The sequence below is a fragment of the Schistocerca cancellata genome, chromosome 1, assembly GCF_023864275.1.
Source record: "Schistocerca cancellata isolate TAMUIC-IGC-003103 chromosome 1, iqSchCanc2.1, whole genome shotgun sequence".
In the NCBI taxonomy this organism is placed as follows: Eukaryota; Metazoa; Arthropoda; class Insecta; order Orthoptera; family Acrididae; genus Schistocerca; species Schistocerca cancellata.
The window spans coordinates 1,104,776,445-1,104,791,409 of NC_064626.1; the positions used below are offsets into that span (position 1 = coordinate 1,104,776,445).

General features: G+C 44.0%; 1 protein-coding gene across 6 annotated transcripts in view; it reads left to right on the forward strand.

Annotated features, from left to right (window-relative positions):
- The window catches only part of LOC126091954 (ankyrin repeat and SOCS box protein 1-like), a 149,203-nt gene that overhangs the window by 24,831 nt on the left and 109,407 nt on the right, over positions 1 to 14,965 (forward strand). For 3 of the 6 annotated variants that reach the window (XM_049907296.1, XM_049907305.1, XM_049907314.1), the window contains one exon: positions 11,646 to 14,634. The exons of the other annotated variants lie outside the window; for them this stretch is intronic. In XM_049907296.1, coding sequence (XP_049763253.1) covers positions 11,811 to 12,953 — 1,143 coding nt within the window. In that variant the 5' untranslated portion in view covers positions 11,646 to 11,810 and the 3' untranslated portion in view covers positions 12,954 to 14,634. Of the gene's footprint in view, positions 1 to 11,645; positions 14,635 to 14,965 lie in introns of those variants that run through there. 6 annotated transcript variants of the gene reach the window in all.

The window sequence follows — 14,965 nt, forward strand, 5'->3', positions numbered from 1 at the left end:
GTAACTGAAGTGTCAATAATTTTTACCCCATGTTACTCAACTGGGTCTGCAGATGACGAAGAATTCGAGTGTAGGAAAAGGGAGAGAAGGAAACATAGTAGGTGAACATGGACTGGGGGTAAGAAATGAAAGGGGAAGCCGTCTGATAGAATTTTGCACAGAGCATAACTTAATCATAGCTAACACTTGGTTCAAGAATCATAAAAGAAGGTTGTATACATGGAAGAATCATGGAGATACTAGAAGGTATCAGATTGATTATATAATGGTAAGACAGAGATTTAGGAACCAGGTTTTAAATTGTAAGACATTTCCAGGGGCAGATGTGGACTCTGACCACAATCTATTGGTTATGAACTATAGATTAAAACTGAAGAAACTGCAAAAAGGTGGGAATTTAAGGAGATGGGGCCTGGATAAACTGACTAAACCAGAGGTTGTACAGAGTTTCAGGGAGAGGATAAGGGAACAATTGACAGGAATGGGGGATAGAAATACAGTAGAAGAAGGATGGGTAGCTCTGAGGGACGAAGTAGTGAAGGCGGCAGAGGATCAAGTAGGTAAAAAGGCAAGGAATAGTAGAAAACCTTGGGTAACAGAAGAAATATTGAATTTAATTGATGAAAGGAGAAAATATAAAAACGCAATAAATGAAGCAGGCAAAAAGGAATACAGACGTCTCAAAAATGAGATTGACAGGAAGTGCAAAATGGCTAAGCAGGGATGGCTAGAGGACAAATGTATGGATGTAGAGGCTTATCTCACTAGGGGTGAGATAGATACTGCCTACAGGAAAATTAAAGAGACCTTTGGAGAAAAGAGAGCCACTTGTATGAATATGAAGAGCTCAGATGGAAACTCAGTTATAAGCAAAGAAGGGAAAGCAGAAAGGTGGAAGGAGTATATAGAGGGTCTATGCAAGGGTGATGTACTTGAGGACAATATTATGGAAATTGAGGAGGATGTGGATGTAGATGAAATGGGAGACACGATACTGCGTGAAGAGTTTGACAGAGCACTGAAAGACTTGAGTCGAAACAAGGCCCCGGGAGTAGACAACATTCCATTGGAACTACTGACGGCCTTGGGAGAGCCAGTCCTGACAAAACTCTACCATCTGGTGAGCAAGATGTATGAGACAGCTGCAATACCCTCAGACTGCAAGAAGAATATAATAATTCCAATCCCAAAGAAAGCAGGTGTTGACGGATGTGAAAATTACCGAACTATCAGTTTAATAAGTCACTGCTGCAAAATACTAACGCGAATTCTTTACAGACGAATGGAAAAACTGGTAGAAGCCGACCTCGGTGGAGATCAGTTTGGATTCCGCAGTAATGTTGGAACACGTGAGGCAATACTGACCCTATGACTTACCTTAGAAAAGAGATTAAGGAAAGGCAAACCTACATTTCTAGCATTTTTAGACTTGGAGAAAGCTTTCGACAATGTTGACTGGAATACTCTCTTTCAAATTCTAAAGATGGCAGGGGTAAAATACAGGGAGCGAAAGGCTATTTACAATTTGTACAGAAACCAGATGGCAGTTATAAGAGTCGAGGGGCATGAAAGGGAAGCAGCGGTTGGGAAGGGAGTGAGACAGGGTTGTAGCCTGTCCCTGATGATGTTATTTAATCTGTATATTGAGCAAGCAGTAAAGGAAACAAAAGAAAAATTCAGAGTAGGTATTAAAATCCATGGAGAAAAAATAAAAAATTTGGGGTTCGCTGATGACATTGTAATTCTGCCAGAGACAGCAAACGACTTGGAAGAGCAGTTGAATGGAATGGACAGTGTCTTGAAAGGAGGATATAAGATGAACATCAACAAAAGCAAAACAAGGATAATGGAATGTAGTCGAATTAAGTCGGATGATGCAGAGGGAATTAGATTAGGAAATGAGACGCTTAAAGTAGTAAAGGAGTTTTGCTATTTGGGGAGCAAAATAACTGATGATGGTCAAAGTAGAGAGGATATAAAATGTAGACTGGCAATGGCAAGGAAAGCGTTTCTGAAGAAGAGAAATTTGTTAACATCGAGTATAGATTTAAGTGTCAGGAAGTTGTTTCTGAAAGTACACTCCTGGAAATGGAAAAAAAGAACACATTGACACCGGTGTGTCAGACCCACCATACTTGCTCCGGACACTGCGAGAGGGCCCCCCCAGGGGGTCCACAACTCTTTTGTGGATACGTGCGTAGCGAGCACGGGACCCCGAGCTAATGTGGCCTTCCTTCCTTTCCGGGCTGCATACCTTCCCTTTCCCCATCCTTCCCCATCCCTATCTTCGCCCCTCCTCCCCTCACCTCTGGCTCTTTCCTTCCCTTTCTCCCCATCTGGGAGTATGGTTTGTGCCTACATCCGGCATCCGGAGACGGACGCTCGTAAATGTACTGCATTCTTCGCCTTCCTTGCTTTTATGTCTTCTTCCTTCCTTTGTCCTTCTCTTTTCCTTACCTCTTCTCTTTCCCTTTTCTCCGCTGCGGCGTTTGAGACCTCTCTTCTTTCCTTTCCCTTTCTCTTTCTTCCTCCCTGTGCATGTCTGAAGGCCGACCCACGCCTTTTGTGCGTAGCCGGTGACGGGGTAACGCGTAATTCCCCGCCCCGGGTAGACAGGTAGGACACGTACGTACCCCCTGGTAATGGCCAGGCCCAGGGAGGGGTGATTACCCGAGCTGATACCTTCCGAAAGTGCCGATTGGTCCCTCCGTCCGTTTTGTCGGGAGGTGTGAACAATCACCTAAGGCGGGAGTGCCCTCAGAGAGGTCCCCCACAAGGGAGGAGCGCGCCATCGGAGACGCCGGTAATCATGGGGGATTCTTCCGCAATGGTTTCCTCACCTTCCACTATGTCTGCTCACAAACATAAGTATACTGAGTCTCAGCCACAGACGATTCTTCCATCGTTGCCACAGTTCCTTGTTGTTTCTTGGTCTGATGTAGGTCACGACTTCTCCACGGTCAACCCTTTCATTATTCAGAAAGGTGTCGATGCAATTGCAGGTCCTGTAAAGTCTTGTTCCAGATTACGGAATGGCACCCTGTTGTTAGAAACACACAGTGCCCTCCAGGCACAAAAATTGCTGCGTACTTCTCTGCTCCACACCTTCCCTGTCTTGGTGGAACCGCACCGTACCTTAAATTCCTCGAGTGGAGTCGTTTATACACGCTCCCTCGACGGATTGTCTGACGAAGAAATTCAGCACTATCTGTCTGACCAGGGCGTAACAGCAGTTCATAGAGTTATGAATCGGGTTGACACGAACATCATTCCAACCCGCACTGTCTTCTTGACATTTGACAAAGTTCAACTCCCATCGAAAATCAAAGCAGGCTATGAGATAATTTCCGTTCGCCCTTACGTCCCAAACCCTACGCGTTGCTATCGATGTCAGCGGTTCAATCACACCAGCCAGTCCTTTTCCAATCCGGCCAGATGTGTTACGTGTGGCAAGGATGCCCATGAGGGTGCTTGTCCACCTCCATCCCCTCGCTGCATCAACTGTATGGGTGACCACCCTGCTTCCTCTCGAGATTGCCCCGTTTTTAAGGACGAAAAGCTCATCCAGGAAATAAGAGTGAAGGAAAAGGTGTCGACCTTTGCTGCTCGAAAATTATTCGCCAGTCAACAACCCACCGTGCCCCAGACAGGAAAATACAGCACTGTCCTTGCTTCTCCTCGGCCAACAAAGGAGGCGGCCACGCAGACTTGCGACCTCACCTTTAGTACCACGGTCGTCAGATCGGCCAGCGCAAAGATCGCCCGTTCTACCTCACCATTTTCGCCTGCCCACTCTATGGCTCACCCTTCGTCGGGTTCTGCTAAATCTCGAGCCCAAAAGTCAGACGCCAAGTCTTCGAAAAAAGAGCATACTCGTGAAAAGTTTTTACGTACCGCAACTTCACAACCATCGGTTCCTCCTTCAACTAAACTTCATACTTCCAAGAAGGCTACAAAGAAACCCAGTTCCTCTCCTTCTCCGCCAAGGCGTGTCCTATCTACAGCACCACCTGGCGGAAATTGCCCTCGGCCGTCTTCTGTGTCGCCGAGGTGCACTGCTGGTGGCCGGTCAACCGGCCGATCGCTGGTGGCAGGGGCTGCTCCTGACCAACCTATGGATCAGGATCTTCTGCCTTCGGCTGAATGCCATTCCATGCTGTCGGTCGCAAGCTCTGAGCAGTCGTTGAGTTGACAGCACCCTTGGTCACATTCCTCCATTTTCTGTTCACCCTATGTCCATTATCCACTGGAATATCCGCGGCATTCGAGCCAATCGGGATAATTGTTGGTCCTCTTACGATCCTACTCGCCGGTCATCTTCTGTCTTCAGGAAACAAAGCTGCGTCCCCATGACCGCTTTGTTCTCCCTCATTTTCAGTCCGTCCGATATGACCTCCCCTCTGTTGAAGGCACTCCAGCCCATGGAGGACTCATGATTCTTCTCCATGATACTCTCCATTATCACCCAATCCCCTTAAACAGTTCCTTCCAAGCTGTCGCCGTCCGTCTTTCCCTTTCTGGATACACGTTCTGTCTTTGTACTGTATACATTCCATCATCCACACCAATGGCACGAGCTGATCTCCTTCATCTTTTTGGTCAGCTTCCACCCCCCTATTTGCTGGTTGGGGACTTCAATGCCCACCATCCGCTTTGGGGATCTCCACATCCTTGTCCACGTGGCTCTCTATTGCTAGACGTCTTCCACCAAGCGGATCTAGTTTGCCTCAACACTGGGATCCCCACATTTTTGTCTGCCTCCACGACAAATTTATCTCATTTGGACCTTGCGGTCGGTACTGTTTCGCTAGCTCGGCGCTTCGAATGGTTCGCCCTTGATGATACACACTCGAGTGACCACTTTCCATGTGTCCTTAGACTGCAGCCTCCACTGCCATATATGCGCTCGCGACGCTGGAAATTTGCCCAAGCCGATTGGACACTTTTTTCGTCTCTAGCGACATTCGATGACCGTCGCTTTCCCAGCGTCGACGATGAGGTCACACATATTACCGACGTTATTCTTACAGCTGCGGAACGTTCAATACCACGCACCTCCGAATTGCCCCGGCGCCCCCCAGTTCCTTGGTGGAATGAGGCATGCCGTGACGCAATACGTGAGCGGCGACGTGCTCTTCGCATTTTCCGTCTCCATCCTACTTTGGCCAACTGTATCCGCTATAAGCAGCTCCGTGCGCGATGCCGTCGCGTCATCCGCGATAGCAAGAAGGCAAGCTGGAAATTCTTTATTAGCTCATTTAACACCTTCACTCCCTCCTCGGAAGTTTGGAGTCGGCTTCGACGGTTCTCAGGCGCGCCTAGTTTCTCCCCGGTCTCTGGGCTCACTGTCGCGCATGATACCTTAGTGGACCCCATCGCAATTTCTAACTCGTTGGGTCAGCACTTTGCTTGAGATTTCAAGCTTTTCAAATTACCCGCCAGCGTTTCTCCCGAAGAAACGTGCAGCGGAAGTGCGACATCTTGCTTTCTCCTCTCAAAATCACGAAAGCTACAATACTGTTTTCTCCATGCGGGAACTCCAACATGCCCTCTCTTCTTCTCGCTCCTCCACCCCAGGACCAGATGGTATCCACGTCCAAATGTTGCTGCATTTATCAACCCATAGTCTGCGTTACCTCCTTTGCCTTTATAATCGAATTTGGACCGACAGTACCTTTCCCAGACGGTGGCGGGAAGCTGTTGTCGTTCCCGTTCCGAAACCTGGAAAGGACAAACATCTCCCATCTAGCTATCGCCCCATTTCTCTCACGAGTAGTGTCTGTAAGGTTTTGGAGCGTATGGTGAATTACCGTTTAGCTTGGTGGCTGGAATCCCGCAGTCTTTTAACACCAGCCCAATGCGGATTTCGGAAGCATCGTTCTGCAGTTGACCATCTTGTTGCTCTCTCCACTTATATCATGAACAATTTTCTCCGGAAACGCCAAACGGTAGCAATATTTTTCGATCTGGAGAGAGCATACGATACCTGTTGGAGGAGAGGCATCCTCCGCACACTGTTCTCTTGGGGCTTTCGAGGCCGGCTGCCCCTTTTTCTTCGCGAATTTATGGCAGAGCGCACTTTTAGGGTGCGGGTGAACACTACTCTCTCCCGTACTTTCTCCCAAGAAAACGGGGTACCCCACGGATCCGTGCTGAGTGTTGTACTGTTTGCCATCGCCATAAATCCAATTATGGATTGTCTCCTTCCTGATGTCTCGGGCTCCCTCTTTGTGGACGATTTTGCGATCTACTACAGCTCTCAACGGACCAGCCTTCTTGAACGACGTCTTCAAGGATGTCTCGATCGCCTCCACTCGTGGAGCATCAAAACCGGCTTCCGTTTCTCACCCAATAAGACCGTTTGTGTCAATTTTTGGCGACGTAAGGAGTTTCTTCCGCCCTCCTTACATCTAGGTCCTGTCAACCTTCCGTTTTCAGACGTCGCTAAATTCTTGGGTCTTATGTTTGACAGAAAACTGTGCTGGTCTTCCCACGTTTCCTATCTTTCGGCTCGCTGTCTGCGATCGCTTAACACCCTCCGTGTCCTGAATGGTACCTCCTGGGGAGCGGACCGAGTGGTCCTTCTCCGCCTCTATCGCGCCTTAGTGCGCTCAAAATTGGATTATGGAAGCATAGTCTACTCCTCTGCTCGGCCGTCTATTCTTCGGCGTCTCGACTCTATCCACCACCGTGGATTACGTTTACTGTCTGGAGCTTTTTACACTAGCCCTGTGGAAAGCCTTTATGCTGAGACTGCTGAACCTCCGCTGTCCAATCGGCGAGCAGTCCTCCTGAGCCGTTATGCTAGCCATCTGTCTTCCATACCTGCTAATCCAGCCCATGACCTTTTTTTTGATGCCTCCTTTGATGTAGGGTATGCAGGCCGCTCCTCCTCCCTACTACCCCGGGGAGTCCGCTTCCGTCAACTGCTCCATTCTCTTTCCTTCCACTTTCCTAAAACCTTCTTGACAACTTGGGGTACAGCACCGCCTTGGCTCCGTCCCCGGATCTGCCTGCTCCGTGACCTTTGTCAATTTCCCAAGGATGGTACCCCTACACTTGTTTATCGTCGGGCATTTGGTGCTCTATGTGCACAAATGACGGACGCCACATTTATTTACACCGACGGCTCGAAAACATCGTTAGGTGTAGGGAGTGCCTATATTGTTGGCGACACCCCAAATCGCTTTCGGCTTCCCGACCAGTGTTCGGTTTATACTGCGGAGCTTTACGCTGTTCTCCAGGCTGTCCACTACATCCGCCGCCATCAGCGGATACAGTACATTATCTGCTCAGATTCTCTCAGCTCTCTCCTCAGTCTCCAAGCTCTTTACCCTGTGCACCCTCTGGTCCACCGGATTCAGGACTGTCTGGGCTTGCTCCACCTGGGGGGCGTCTCGGTGGCGTTCCTCTGGCTCCCGGGACACGCTGGTATCTGTGGGAATGAGGCGGCCCATATAGCGGCCAAGGCTGCAGTCTCTCTTCCTCGGCCAGCTATTCAGTCGCTTCCCTTCACCGATCTACGGAGCGGTTTATGTCGCAAAGTTGCTCATTTATGGCATGCGCATTGGTCAACACTTTCCCGTAATAAATTGCGGGAAGTGAAAGCCCTTCCTTGCGCTTGGACCTCTTCCTCCCGAACGCGTCGTCGGGAGGAGGTAATTTTAGCTAGACTCCGGATAGGGCACTGTCTTTTTAGCCATCGACATCTTTTAAGCAGCGATCCTCCCCCACTCTGTCCCCACTGCTTTCAGCTGTGGACGGTAAGACACCTTTTAATTGAATGCCCCTATTTTAATCCATTACGCTCCCGTCTACAGCTATCGCCTGATCTATCGTCGATTTTAGCAGATGACACGCGCTCAGCCGACCGCGTTCTCCAGTTTATTAGTGACAGTGAAATGACGTCAGTCATTTGAAGCTTTTTTTGGGGGCAACCACCCGCTTTCTGTAGTGGATTTTTAAGCATTCCTTCTATTTTTAGTTTCTCCAATTTTATGACTTTGTTCACATTGCTGCTGGTTTTCAATTTTGGTTTTTTACTGTCTTAAGTCACAGGCTGGGCGCTAATGACCATAGAAGTTTTGCGCCCTTAAAAAAAAAACTGCGAGAGGGCTGTACAAGCAATGATCACACGCACGGCACAGCGGACACACCAGGAACCGCGGTGTTGGCCGTCGAATGGCGCTAGCTGCGCAGCATTTGTGCACCGCCGCCATCAGTGTCAGCCAGTTTGCCGTGGCATACGGAGCTCCATCGCAGTCTTTAACACTGGTAGCATGCCGCGACAGCGTGGACGTGCACTGTATGCGCAGTTGACGGACTTTGAGCGAGGGCGTATAGTGGGCATGCGGGAGGCCGGGTGGACGTACCGCCGAATTGCTCAACACGTGGGGCTTGAGGTCTCCACAGTACATCGATGTTGTCGCCAGTGGTCGGCGGAAAGTGCACGTGCCCGTCGACCTGGGACCGGACCGCAGCGACGTACGGATGCACGCCAAGACCGTAGGATCCTACGCAGTGCCGTAAGGGACCGCACCGCCACTTCCCAGCAAATTAGGGACACTGTTGCTCCTGGAGTATCGGCGAGGACCATTCGCAACCGTCTCCATGAAGCTGGGCTACGGTCCCGCACACCATTAGGCCGTCTTCCGCTCACGCCCCAACATCGTGCAGCCCGCCTCCAGTGCTGTCGCGACAGGCGTGGATGGAGGGATGAATGGAGACGTGTCGTCTTCAGCGATGAGAGTCGCTTCTGCCTTGGTGCCAATGATGGTCGTATGCGTGTTTGGCGCCGTGCAGGTGAGCGCCACAATCAGGACTGCATACGACTGAGGCACACAGGGCCAACACCCGGCATCATGGTGTGGGGAGCGATCTCCTACACTGGCCGTACACCACTGGTGATCGTCGAGGGGACACTGCATAGTGCACGGTACATCCAAACCGTCATCGAACCCATCGTTCTACCATTCCTAGACCGGCAAGGGAACTTGCTGTTCCAACAGGACAATGCACGTCCGCATGTATCCCGTGCCACCCAACGTGCTCTAGAAGGTGTAAGTCAACTACCCTGGCCAGCAAGATCTCCGGATCTGTCCCCCATTGAGCATGTTTGGGACTGGATGAAGTGTCGTCTCACGCAGTCTGCACGTCCAGCACGAACGCTGGTCCAACTGAGGCACCAGGTGGAAATGGCATGGCAAGCTGTTCCACAGGACTACATCCAGCACTTCTACGATCGTCTCCATGGGAGAATAGCAGCCTGCATTGCTGCGAAAGGTGGATATACATTGTACTAGTGCCGACATTGTGCATGCTCTGTTGCCTGTGTCTATGCGCCTGTGGTTCTGTCAGTGTGATCATGTGATGTATCTGACCCCAGGAATGTGTCAATAAAGTTTCCCCTTCCTGGGACAATGAATTCACGGTGTTCTTATTTCAATTTCCAGGAGTGTATTTGTATGGAGTGTAGCCATGTATGGAAGTGAAACATGGACGATAAACAGTTTGGACAAGAAGAGAATAGAAGCTTTCAAAATGTGGTGCTACAGAAAATGCTGAAGATTAGATGGGTAGATCACGTAACTAATGAAGAGGTATTGAATAGAATTTGGGAGAAGAGGAGTTTGTGGCACAACTTGACAAGAAGAACGGATCGGTTGGTAGGACTTGTTCTGAGGCATCAAGGGATCACAAATTGAGCATTGCAGGGCAGCATGGAGGGTAAAAATCGTAGAGGGAGACCAAGAGATGAATACACTAAGCAGATTCAGAAGGATGTTGGTTGCAGTAGGTACTGGGAGATGAAGAAGCTTGCACAGGATAGAGTAGCATTGAGAGCTGCATCAAATCAGTCTCAGGACTGAAGACAACAACAACAACAACGACAACAACAACAAGAATGCAGTCTGGTTGCCTAGCTGGTTGGTTTTCTTATTTACAGTTGTAGCTGCTGTGGATCACTAGTTAAATTAGATTATATATATAAATTTTTTTTTAGTAAAATTTGTCATCTTATGAGCAATCTTAAATAGCGAGTGAGATGGTGTAGTGGTTCAGACACTGGGCTCACACTTGGAAGGAGTTGTCATCCAGACTAAGATTTTCTGTGAACTGCTTAAAGCAAATGTAAGAACAAAAGGTTTTCCATGCCATGGTGTGGCGGTACAGCAAGCAGTATGCAGAATGTGGAGAAGAAAATGTTCTTCATTCCGATTTTGAATTACTGTTTATTTATTCATCAGTAACATGTGTTTCAAGACATCTTCAAATTGGCCTACATTAAAATACAATCAAATTAGAAAGGCTTGACACCACCTTGAGATTTGACAAAATTAGGAAAATTAAGAATTGGATAAATGTTAATACCATTGATAAAACATCTGCAAAATTAAATTACCCTCATCATGTGCATGAAAAATAGTTGAGGCAAACATTTGTGTTAAAAGCATAACATCCAATAACCTCAAACAAATGGAGTGAGTTAAAAAACCAAAAACTGCAGCCAGTCAGTTTCATGAAAGATGGCTTATTAAGCAAAATGCATGTCATTGATGAATAAATAAACCATGATTTTAACATTGCAACCAAGACTGTTTCTTCTCCTCAAATGCTAGAATTTTCCTCTGAAAAGTGACATGCCCAAATTTGTTTTCCCTATCATTTTCTCATCCTAGTCTGTGTTCCATCACTCTTGAGTTTTCTATCGATAGGAATTATATCCTGATCTTCTTTTCTTCCTGGTTGATGAGAAAATTGAGTGTTAGACTTACCTTTTCCAAGCAAAAGCTACTGAATTTTGTCATAAATGTATTAAGCATCTCAACCTGGCTGTATATTACAGATATACTTTTTTAATCCTTGTACAATGTCACAGCACAGTTGGCAACATTGTACAAGGCCTGTTTACTGAACTGTCCAGTTTCCTTGTTCATGACCTGATGCTTGATATTGTATTTAAATATTGTTGTTATGCTGCCATTAGTATTTCAGCTGTGGCAGTGTTATGAGTTGTCTGTTTATGTTGGTGAAGACTCCGATAAAAATCAGACTGATACTTTTCCACTTGAATGGAATTATTTTTTATTCTGAAGCCCTATTCTGTGCTTTCTGTTGCTTTAATTTACATGGTCTTTTGTATGTCTTTTGTGAAGTCTCTTATGTTCCATATTCTTCAGTAAGTCTGTGCTGTGTACATACTTATGCAGTAACTAATTATCATAGTGCTGAATAGGACTATTGTAAATTTTATATATCCTGGATATATGTGATTGCCTCTTTGTATACAGCACTGTTTTGTGTGTTTATCTGTTGTGTTGACAAACAGTTATCTTCAATATCGGCCAACAGTAGAGAGTGACAATCTCAAAATACATTTCTATGACAAAGGATATTGACATTGTGATTTATTATCACATGCATATAGGAAACATTCAGATAATTGTTGAAGAGTGTTGCTGCAGTTTTTCTGAGACATATTTTGAAAATCTTCCTACATTAGTAGTGAAAACATGTAAATGATATTTTTGCAAGTGCTCTGACGTATAATGAATTAAGAATGGTCAAAGAGATTATTTTACAATTAGTGTTTAAGAAAAAGAGATTTCTTCACTCTGTAATTTATTTGTATGTTTTCATTCCAGTTCACCACTGTTGGAGAATACTACTACATTTCACATTAACATGCAGGAGATAACTTGTTCCTGCTGCTTACCAAATTTTGTATTATGGAAAACTGGTGTGGTAACCTGAATAATCAATTTCAGTATTTCCATTACTTATTTCACATCTTTTCATAAATAATTTAAATGGCTGAAGGAGGTGAGATAATAGAGGGTTTCCTGTGTCCGATATGTAAGGCAGATTTAGGATCTCCAAAAAGCCTTGAGACACATTTTCAAGAAGAGCACACAGAAGATCAAGATGTGATCAAATCAATTAAAGGTCTGTTAGGAAAGGCAAAGAAGAGAATCCTTAAGTTGGAAGATGAAGATCTACCTGCTGATTTTAGGACCACAGCACATTTACAAGATAGTTTTGAAGTGCTATTGTATGAACCTCAAGAAATAGGGGCATTCAGATCACACTCAGAATATTTTCGTATATTTAGGGGTTCTCGTTTGGAGAGATATGCTGCAGAAACAAATAAATTATTGATTCGACTGGATAAGTTGCTGCGAGATGTACCGGCGGATCCAGTGAAGAGGAAGTTGCATGAACAAGCTATAGTACCATGGATTGATGATCGAGATGTGAAGCTTTGTCCTAGCTGTGCAAAAAGTTTTCATGTTGCTCGAAGGAAACATCATTGCCGTCTCTGTGGCGCTATTATGTGTAATGAGTGTTCTCATTTTCTTGAGCTTGGTGTTGCTAAGAAAATGACAGGTTCTGGATTTGGTCATGATCTTTCTTGTACTTCATTCAATGTAGACAAACAAAAGAATACAAACAGTGGGGCTTTGGAGCATTCCAGCTCTGTGGCCAGTCTCAGTTCTGTAAAGTCATTTATGGATAATATGACTGGTGAACAGAATTTACGCCTCTGTGTGCACTGCAAACAACTTTTGGAAGCCAGGGAGAAACTGAAAGAAAATCGAAGCCAGAAACCAATAATAAGTCAGTTTTATGAACGCCTTGCATCATATATAAAAGAAGCTGATGAGATGGCTGAAGTGTATTTTAAAATGTGTGAATCTTTGCAGTGTGGGGAAACAGCACATACCCCAGAAGAGGCACATATTTTAAGGGGAAAGCTTCTGAAATTAGCTGAAAACATTGACTCCTTAAGTAAAAAGATCACAATTCTGGGCACAAAAGATGTTGAAAATCCCCCAAAAGGTAAAAGTTTGCAACTTCAGAATATGATAAGGGTTGCATCTGTAGCTTACCTGAAAGAGAAACTGCTTGGTTTGTCTTCTCCTACAGAAGGGCAACGTATAAATAACAGATAATGTGTTGAATATTTTATAGAAGGGAAGAACAAATATATGACCAAATTCTACACTCTGCATAGTTTGTAATTTGAAATTACTCTATGAATGTGGATTCATTACTCCCATTCACTTAAGTGACACTATGGAAATGTACTGTGATTTTCTTTTGCTACATCCATGTTTATTATGAAATGTGGAGTAATGAAAGAGAGAATAGTGAATACTTTGTTATTGAAATATGTGTATTTTGATGGTTAAAAGTTCATTTCCAGTACTGTTTATACTAAAAGTTTGAATCCACAGTTATTTTAGTATAGAAAAACAGTAGGAAAAAATCAGTAATGTTTGGTGTTATTACTACTTATAGAGAAATATCAATGACAGCTAGAGTAATAGTCAAATATTATGGTTTTGTAAATGTTGCACAATAGGGACAGACTTTTGTAAACAGTTTTAAGATGTGTAGAAAATGCGATTTATTATGGTACATTAATGTTGTAGCTATCAAGTGTCTAATGTAATTACAAATGATACATAATTGTTCTTGTATTTTCCTAATTATTATATGAGTACATCCTCTTCTGTAAATTGTACATTACAATTTACATATTGTCATTTTATTCATTGGATTGTATCAGTTGCCATGATATTATTTTAGTCAGAATGAGTCCTCTGTGTTCATATCATTGCATGTAACATATGGTGTTATAATACATTTTGGTAACTAGGTCTGTAGTTCCTACAGAAATTAAAAGAAAATATTATTTGTAATGGAGGCAGGGGTAAGTCATTTACCTTAATACCTCAATGTATTGTGAAAAATAATAGTTTCTGGTTATTATCACACTTGCTTAAAAACAGATGTGTTAGCATAAATATATGTACACGAGAAGCAGAAAATAGTAAATAACAGAGGAAAACCATTCACTCAGACACATAACACACAAATGTATGACCACATCACAACCAAAATAATGAGATGGATGGCAGCAGAAGGGGAAGCATAAACAATGCTTCATATCAATGGAATGATATGAAAAGTATTCTTAGGGACAACATGATCGGGAACAGATGAGAATAACAAAGTGTAAAAGAGAGCAAAAGCTCCAAATATCAGTGTATGGTACCCATCAACTTACACTCACAACAATAATGTGATAAGGGGACTTTCTTATAATTTTTTTTAACTGAATAGGAAAGAAAATGAGAACAAAGAAAATTAGGTCACAGGCATTACAAGGGGGTTAACAAGAAGTAGTAATGGAAGTGAAACATAAAGTGAAATATTCTTAAGAAAATGAAAAGCACCATTTATTATTTTTTCTATTATCATTACTGGTATTTGCTACTAGCTGCAGCTGCTGTTGCATACATTCCATTTCTTCATACCTTTGCATGTGAGCAGTAGCTTAATTGTCATTACCACTAACTAAACAGGTACCTAAAGTTCTGTTGTTTGTGTTCTTAAGTGTGTGTGTGTGTGTGTGTGTGTGTGTGTTAGAGTGACTTTTAATAGTGAAGGGAATAACAGTTTTGCATGCTTTGTTTCTCTTGTGTGTGAAACAACTGCTCTGTAATTTTCTAATTGCATGTAAGAAGAAAACTTATTTCTGTTCTCATCTCAAAGTTAGTGTTTTTTTGTATTTATTTAAATAAAGCAGATAAATTAGCATCAAAATTCTGTGTGTGCGCGTGTGTGTGTGTGGTTTTTTTTTTTTTTTTTTTTTTTTTTTTTTTTTTTTTTTTTTTTTTTTTTTACTGATAAAAAGCAGATTTTTTACGCATTGTAATACTGGTGAAACATATTGTACATTACATGGTGTGTTAGTAACAAAAATACAAAGTATTCTTTGTGAACATTGTTTTGTAATAGTAAGCTTGCTTTCAAGGTGGGAATAACTGTTTATATACATCTTGTTTTAGTTTGCATAATAAGTGAATTCTGTCAGAATGTTTTATAAAAAGATTCCTGTTGAAAATATTTTGTAAAATATTCACTTTGTCTTTAATTCTGCTTATTTGTTAGAAGC